Here is an 8,761-nt window from a genome sequence, read left to right as displayed (position 1 = left end):
AAAACTTCATTCTAATTGATTTGTTAACAATCTTTCTTCGTTTGTTTAAGCTTTCCTAAGAAAACATACAAAACCTATCAGATAGATTCAAGAAAGTAGTTCCATAAATAATTAAGCTTTAAAAGGGGAAATAATGAGCACGATCCTCACTTATCAAATACCCCCATATTTTAATCATTTGCTTAACCTCAAGCAAAACATAAACTAAATATATACGCTAAGCTAAATGCACATTAGACTAAATAAGTAAAAGTTTCTTTTCAAAGCCTCGGAATTCAAATACTAAGTAGATTGTACAGCATGATGGCCTCAGTAATTACAAATTGTAAGCTGAAATGATATTTTCATAATTATTTGCTATCCAACCACATATTTTCCATTCAAGACATCATTGCTCTCAAGGTTGTATGTGTTCAATCAATTAAACCAATAAAAAAAAAACTGAATAAATTTACATCCTTCGAGACTTAAATTTAAAGAAATAGGACTTAATATGCTTAACACAGCATAGTACTTTCCAAGAACGCTCTTTAATTATTTCCTTTGCTTTTTGTGAATTTTACTATTTATAGAAAAACCAAGCCTCCATACCACTTTTAGCCTATTCACCCTTAGATCTTAAATAAATGGTCAATATCAAGTCCACAAAAAGCCACATGCAAGTCCATTGTTTAATTAAAACGCATTACTTGTGCCCCAAGTAGCCAAATTAAACTCAACAAAAAGCTCCATACATGAACGATGAGATGAAGCTAGCGCTAGCACTCGAAATTGGAGGTGGGCACGCCATTTTCAGTATGACCACTCAAGAAAGTAGGTGGCCATGCCACACTTCCTAAGCTTGTGATGGATAGCTAAAAACTGGTATGTTCACCCCCTCTTTTGAGTGTTCATGGCCAAAACTTCATCTACATTGAAGAATGTGTCTTGAGTGCTAAACCCAAAACCGCAAACCGTAAAACCCTAAACCCCAAACCCTAAAACACTAAACCCCTAAACCCCATAACCTTTAAACCCCAAACCCCCAAACCCCCAAACCCCCAACCCCAACCCCAACCCCCAACCCTAAACCCAGAACCCAAACCCCAGACCGTAGACCTCAACCCTCAATTCTCAACCCTAAACCCCTAAACCCCAAACCCTTAACCTCCCAAACCCCAAGCCCCTAAACCCCAAACCCCGAACCCCTGAAACCTGAAACCCGGAACCCCGAACCCCGAAAACCGCAACCCTGAACCCTAAACCCTAAACCCCAACCCCCAAACCCGAAACTCAACCCCTAAAACCCTTAACCCCAAAACCCCTAAACCCTATAACCCCAAACCCCTAATCCTAAACTCTAAACCCTAAACCCTAGAACCCTAAAACCCCAACCCCAAACTCTTAACTACTAGAAAAAATGAAGCAGAATAGTTCTTTTGAATGGTTTTGTAGTACCTTGATATCCCAAGCAAGCTGCTGCTTTTACTGCACTCAAATTTACATACAAAGACTAGTGAATTGCAAATGTAGCATATTTTATCGAGAGTTTGAATGGTATTAACAACTGTACTAAAATGACAGAAAATAATAGTTCGAAATGCAATGTAAAAGTTAAGGTTCCCCAAATTTTCTAAATCTTTTTCCAAATTCATTTCATTTTTTAAGTTCTAGCTATCAAAACAATATTAAAATGGTCTAAACAAAAGATTTATGGACATTATGAACATCTTGGAAAATATTTTTGAGGATAAGCATTTTTAGGCATTTATTTCTGCAGTCTCATTATCATTATTTCGAATTTTGAAATTAACTTTATTTAATGTTTCTCAAATTTCTCCATAATCTATGCGTTTTATAAACAAACAACAAAGACTAGGGAATATTTCATTGTCCCTATCACATTACATGCTGAGATTTTCAAAGAATTCTCCTGAAAAGTTTGTGCTTCATGTGCCTGAAGATGATACAATGGAGATATTTGTGTAATGCATCATGAAAAAAAAAAAAAAATGGAAACCATTCTTGTTCAGAATCCAAACAGCTTTTTAAGTAAAGTACTTTTGCTCATAAATATCCCTAATTCTACAATACATCAATGAGAAGTTTACAGATTACTCCGCAGAAGAAAATTAAGGAAAAGAAAAACAGAATACATTAGATATACTAGCTAGCTTTATGAGAAAGCAGCAGTATTAAATACATTGTTGTGCCAGTGCAATGAATTGATTATCTTATGACAAGTGAGAGACATGCTCCTGCAGGATAACAAATACTCAAATGTTAGGACACATCCATGGTTATTAAATTTACTGCAGCTTTAACGCCTACAAGGAGTATGAAGATGCTGTTAAACCTGATATTGCTAAGCTTTCATATACGCCGTATTTGATTCAACAATATCCTTCATAGACTCAAAAGACCCTAATATCCTACCATTGCCTTACCAATTGTTTCCCTATGGTCAAAAGGCCCTAATGTCTACATTAAAAGTAGCAAAGGAGAATGAGCTGAAAAACTTTCAGGAAAAGCCAATGGAAGCAACCAGAAAGGCGAAAAATGCCCTTCACAATGGTATCTAAATGTCCATACTCATCTTCCATCCATTCTCACAGCTCAATTACAAGACAGGTAGAAGAAGAACTATTGCCTCTGTAACATTTGTACAATACCTTTTAATAATAAAAACCAAATTTCTAAAATACTTGAGACTTGTCCACTACTCCTAACATAACAGTAATAATTAAAGACCATAAACAATTTTATCCAGAACCAAAATATTCCAAACCATAATTTCAATTTGATCATGAAACACTTGAGTTAACATGGTCAGACAGACTTTCAAAACAGAGGCACAGGACTATGAAATATGCCAAAGTCGTACTTACCATAAAAATACACTACAATGTTACAAATTCCCAGTCTTCTTTTGACATGTCAAGAGACTCAGTAACTCCATCTTCAAACATGATCTGCAGCCAAAAAAAAGTTGTATTTGTATTTTTATTTTTATTTTTTTTGGTTCTATTTTATTTTTTTCTCTTTCCTGGGTAATAATAGGGACAGCATAATCACTATGCTTAAAATTCACAAAGACCAAAATGCTAAATTAGTCTTACCGAGTGTTTTCTAGAATATGAATCAAACCGTGTGATAATCCCAAAAGATCTGGAACATTTGGAGCATGAAGAATTATTAGGCAGAATATAAAAACAGAATAAGTTTTTATATATGAAAAAATTGTTTCACAAGTGCAAAATAATGCCACCCTAGTAGAACTTGAACATACAACAAACATTTGGACAAAATAAGAAATAAAAAAAATGGCTGAGTTTTGATCAAATTCATTTCTCAATATTGCAATGATAAAACAAAACACCAAAGCAGAATACTACATGCAAAACAAATGAAATAATACTCCAAGAAGAAAGGGGATAAACATTTAGGAAGTACCTCTCAACTGAAGGGCGCCTAATTTTAATTACTTCATCAATGCAATTATGAGAAGTATTTAGATTAAGATAATTTTGCGAGCTTCCTGGGAAAGAGAATAAAACAAGTAATTGACAGCAATCTTACCAAACGATGAAATAAATGATTTAATAAATGAAAAACCACATAACAAAAGACTTCACTTACCGATATGCAGACCTCCATTCTGGTAAACCTTTTATAGTAATAGTTCCACAGTTAGATCCAAGTTTGAACAATTTGATATATAAGCTATAGTACATTCAATAATATCTTCCAGGCATTGGTGTAGCCAATGAGGGCAAATTCAGAGGTTAGACAACCGTTAAAATTGTGCTTAGATAATCAACTCCTAAATCAATCATTTCATACTCAAGTCCTTTATCAAAAGATTAAGAATGAGTGTAGGGAACAAATGCACTAGGGGGAGGGCAGAGTTGATTAAAAACAAATAAGAACAAGAAAATTGTAAAATCGTAAAAGGTTTATAATTTCCTGATGTCATACAGTACAGCTACACATACATCTTTTCCTGACAGAATTGCTTTCAACTTTGGAGAGGACACAGCAACCTGGCATGCAACTAATCTCAATGCAGCATCTGATGACATCTTAGGCTTTGTTGGTCTAACACCCAATTTTCTCCTGCAGCCAACAGCACCGCAATGGCAATCTTGATCTGCACCAAACTGAACAAACCTGCTAACTTCATTAGATTGAACTTAAGGGAATAAACAATTCAAGTCTGGTAGTGATACCATATACGGAGGGGGAAAAAATGCAAAATAAAATGCTAGCTTACACAGTAGGGAAACAAAAAGCAATAAAGGAAAAAAAAATTATATATATGTATATATGCAAGCATTCATACTGATAATCATAGGTTAAATGCTCGCCCTTCTCAATGTCGCGTGTTGCAAATATGCCGATTCTTGTTTCACCATCAATAATCCTTTAAGAGAAGAAAAGCAGTTTAAGATACAAGATTTATTATTATGTTAAGATATGATCAATAAATGATTAATAGAGAACCATTTCTGCATCTCTGTATTGGGACTACAACTATGATTTATATATCTTGACTTGTTTCCCTTATATGTTGCATCAATAACCATATCTCGATTGATTTCGCAAAGGTAAAAGTTTGTTTCTCCTCGGTGTTTCATATTCCAAAGCCTTTCTTCACATGTTTTGTCATCAATAACTGTGAAGAAAGAAATAAAAGCTGATTAATGACTTCAATATTAGAAGTTATATAGAATTTAATGACAGAAGAAACGTTGACTATAACTTTCACCTTCCCCAACATATTCTATTACAAACTCGCCCTGCTTGATATCTTCATCCGCCACAATTCCAGAACCACATTTCTCAGTCTACAAGCAACATGTTAATCAAAACTAGCATCTTTATGGTCTAATAACTGAGGACAATGCAAGAAATTATAGCTATGAATATATAAGCCAATAGAATAAGTATGGAAAAAAAGATTGCACAATACCAACAAAAACCCCTTATGAGAAACAAGCAACCCTAAAAGTAAGAAACACCTCATTTTTTTTTTACGAGACTAGTTGAAATCTTCATCATTTCTTCCTAAGTTTCAAACCATAATTATCCAGCAACTAAAAGACATTATTAGACACTTAATCATTTGAATAAATAGGTGATAATTTAGAAACTAATACTCTGTCAAATGTAGTAGAAAGAAAATGTGAAAGCAAGATGTACTTCAAAACCATTGCATAGAATTAAAGAGACAAGAGACCTAAATGTTCCCTCTCAGATTTCAATATCAACTTTGTAGGAATACCAAATTGTTCATGTTTCTTATGAAGGTAATGAATCTAGAAACCTTTGTCATCCGGTGATTAGAACTCTCCTTTTGATAGTTGTGCAATTTGCTCAACTTAAAACTCTAGCCATTATAAAGGATTATACTAATAGATCATGAGTTGAAACTAAATTCATAAATTATAAACCTCTAGACCTAAAGTTCATCATTCATCTTGAGGCAGAAGATGGTATTATCTACAATTTTTCACTTAAGGTAATTGAAATAATTTCAACTTTCAAGTAATGATATAGTTTACACATAACCTGGATGAGTAGCCAAGTAGCTCTAACCTTGTATAGAGGGCAGTATCTCTCATGTATTGAACATAAAAAGTAAGTTCAGCCAACCAGGAGATTAACTTCCGCTACAGAAAGATATCTCCCATGGGAATGGAAGACTAGATGCTCACTAAGGTATTACACATGGACAAAAATCTTAATTTGCCTCAGTCATTTATTGAATGCTTTGCATTCCCTCACAATTTATTAAAATGTACATCAGGGCAGTTCAGAATTTCAAAGATACATTACACGCTTATACCTGCACAAGCTTCATCTTTTTCGCAGGTCGGTGCTGAAATGGTTTGTTGAGGCATGAACTCCCACATTTACAACCTGACGAGCAGCTAGAGAGAAGCATTCTGCAGATAAAATAAGTTCAGAATTAAGATGGAGATCTTTTTTCAACTATGAATAAAGAAACACACACTTTCCACTCGAAAAAATTAAATAACAAAAAAAAAATTAAAAAATAAAATAAAAAATATCAACCCTTGATCTTTAGAGATATGGCCAAAATTATTGACCATTATACACCACTCCATTAACTATTACCCGTCCCAAGGTCGCAGTGCATTTTGTTTTTATGCAATTCGTACACTTTCATTCCACACTGCTCAAAAGGAAACCCTAATCTAAAATCCAGATTATCTTTCCATCCAGTTCAGTAAGGGTGGAAAATGGAAATCAAGCTAGACTACAATTCAAATTCCACCAAGTTAAGCACTTTATTAGTTTGACAGGATTTCATGGCTGAAATAATATGTGCATTGCCTGACAACCGAACTGAAAACTTTTTGCTCAATAGTGAGCAAGAATTGTGGAAACTCAAATCATTCTTAGACAGAAATCAATCCCCAGTGGAAGCAGAGGCATGCCTGCTTATTAACCTCATAAATTATAAGTTGAACAATCAGAGGTGGGCCATCCCTCTGAAATATGCACCTCCAGGTGCATCCCAGTAAATAATTCTGACTCATCTAAGGGCTTATTCAGCACACTGGCTCAAGGGGTAGGCCTTCATGTGTGAAGAACAGGCCACCCTGCTCATATTTTCTCTTTTTTCCCAGTTTTTCTTTTTCTCTCATGTAAACATGCATTGAATTTTCTTGAAACAGCTTTTTCTCACTGGAGGTGAACACAGGCAAAGAATTATACAAGGCAGAAGCTACCTAGTAAATAATAAGATGTCCAAAACATCTTAAAAATCAGAGGGTAGCTCTAAGAAGGAAGAAAGATAAAGCACATCACAATATTAATGATCGATAGGATAAGATATTCAAATGCTAGTTAGAACATCCTTACCCACAGTGGCAATCCCTACCGCACACACTAGATGATCCTGGTGATGGACTGCAGGCACAAAATATGCCATCGTCTTCAAGTCTTCTTTTAATTTTCTTCGTGAGATATATATCTTAAATTTGTCAAATAACAAACAAAGGAGAGAAAGAGACCACAATAAAGAGACATAAAAACAGTTTAAACACGTAAGTACTAGATCAAAATACAGATCAACTTGAGCCACTGATAGCAGCAAGAAAGACAAGATAAAAATTATAAAAGACCAGGACAATATAAAATTGTAATGCAACTTATAGAAGTATTATAACTTTCACGCCAGTTCTCAACCACAATATGTTTTCATTACCAGAAACATAAGGCAAAATTTAATGAGGATACTGCGCTTTATAAAGGTGTACGGCACAGGTTTCCACTTATAAAATCCATCTGGAAGTTCAAAGTCAATTGGATTTCCAATCTGCTTCACCAACTTGTTGAATACATTTCCGATGTGAGTGCACTCAGAATTCTGATAAGCAAGAATGCAGTCACTAAAATTTCATAAGAATTAGACACAAACAATATGGATTGGAAACAAAAATGAGACCAATTTATTACTAATTCCAAAAAAATTAAAATTAAAATTTAAAAAATAAAAAAAATAAAAAGTAAACATCCTAATAAAGTTGTCATTTGACGGAAATAAGTGTAAACCAACCAAGTTAATAGAGAATATAAATTTACTAAAAGAAGGGAAAACACATAAATAAGAGAACAAGACAAGAGAAAAGACGTGCATTAAGCGGGGCCATTACAGCCTTGGCATGAAATTTTGTAGTTTTGTAAGAGAAACAAATAATGCAACCAATTGAAAAGATGCAAGAACAATGATTTTCTGCTGAACCGAGCAATTAAAGCGAGTTTATGGAAGATCCAACAGAAGGTGCCTAACAAAACTAGGAGAAAGAGTGGGATCTTAAGCACAATATATATTAGTGGGATCTTAAGCGCAATATATATTTGACATTAATCCCTCTATTTCAATTTTGTAAAACCCTACTAATTTGACATTACGTCATAATGTATAGGTAACAACGCTTTAAAAAACAACCAAAAAAAAAATAAAAAAAAAAAGTTTAGGGATAAATTGACATTGTGGATAAGTAAATATCACACACAAATATCAATTACAAAGCATCAAGAATTTAATGTAAGAAATTTAGGAAAGAGCAGGGGAAAAAATAAATAAATAACTAAACCTTCTTCATTGCAGGCATGGCAGCAGGAACCACCACAGTACGTTGGAAAACAACAAGAAATCAAGAACTTGCTATTCCCCAGACCAATTTTTCACTTAGTTCACATAAACATAAACATAGTGCATCTGCAATAACGTAAGAAAGAATAAATCTTCTATCAGTTTGTATCACTCTGTAATCAAAGCATAGATTTTGAGGCCTTAGCTAGTAAAGAGGCGCAAAAAATAAAAAACACACATTTGAAAGAAAGCAATTAAACAACAAGGAGTGTAAATGAAATGTCCCACCAACACACCTAAAAAGGTAAGGTTGAACCGTTGAAAGGCAAGGAACTCTTTTGTAAGAATAATAATAAACTTGAATGACTATAAACAAAGGGAAGAAGATGGAAAAGAAGAAGAAAAAGTGTGTGCTGCGCTAAAGAGGAGAATAAAATACAACAATTAAGGAGTAGAGAAGGAATTTTTGTAAACAAGTAGTGATGGCGGTAAAAGTGTTACCAGAAGGGAGGAAGGAGATCTGCGATGCACCGATAGTCGAGCACGTCCATCCACGATACCGGCTCTGACCACCCACCATTTCACTTATTACACTAGGCCTAGTATCTCCTCGGGTCGGGTCTGCCCGTGTCTCTGCTATACCCACGGGATATT

General features: G+C 34.4%; 1 protein-coding gene across 4 annotated transcripts; it reads right to left on the bottom strand.

The window, feature by feature from the left end:
- LOC107405325 (histone-lysine N-methyltransferase ASHH3) lies at window positions 1-8,761 on the bottom strand. Of its 4 annotated transcripts, none has more exons than XM_060811843.1 (14): window positions 8,404-8,745; window positions 8,109-8,233; window positions 7,249-7,378; window positions 6,871-6,982; window positions 5,828-5,927; window positions 4,748-4,826; window positions 4,483-4,654; window positions 4,322-4,402; window positions 3,975-4,149; window positions 3,619-3,646; window positions 3,433-3,517; window positions 3,099-3,147; window positions 2,868-2,951; window positions 1-55 (listed from the first exon to the last, which is right to left on the bottom strand). In XM_060811843.1, exons 2-13 carry the CDS (start codon window positions 8,124-8,126, stop codon window positions 2,880-2,882), a joined length of 1,101 nt encoding a protein of 366 aa, XP_060667826.1. In that variant the 5' UTR covers window positions 8,127-8,233; window positions 8,404-8,745; the 3' UTR covers window positions 1-55; window positions 2,868-2,879. The 4 variants fall into 4 exon arrangements, with proteins under 4 accessions (XP_060667826.1, XP_048319341.2, XP_048319337.2 ...); XM_048463384.2 differs by lacking the exon at window positions 1-55 and adding an exon at window positions 1,993-2,237 and having other exon boundaries at window positions 8,609-8,761; XM_048463380.2 differs by lacking the exon at window positions 1-55 and adding an exon at window positions 1,993-2,237 and having other exon boundaries at window positions 8,396-8,743.

Source organism: Ziziphus jujuba, chromosome 1 (assembly GCF_031755915.1).
Source record: "Ziziphus jujuba cultivar Dongzao chromosome 1, ASM3175591v1".
Classification (NCBI taxonomy): domain Eukaryota; kingdom Viridiplantae; phylum Streptophyta; class Magnoliopsida; order Rosales; family Rhamnaceae; genus Ziziphus; species Ziziphus jujuba.
This window is presented reverse-complemented; position numbering and strand designations above follow the sequence as displayed.

Bases quoted from the DNA above. Each gene is read 5' to 3' on its own strand.
- LOC107405325 (XM_048463384.2), bottom strand. The intron at 4,403-4,482 runs GTTCTCTATTAA...CTTCTCTTAAAG, and splicing joins AATACAGAGATGCAGAAATG to GATTATTGATGGTGAAACAA. The intron at 2,952-3,098 runs GTAAGACTAATT...TTTTGGCTGCAG, and splicing joins CATATTCTAGAAAACACTCG to ATCATGTTTGAAGATGGAGT.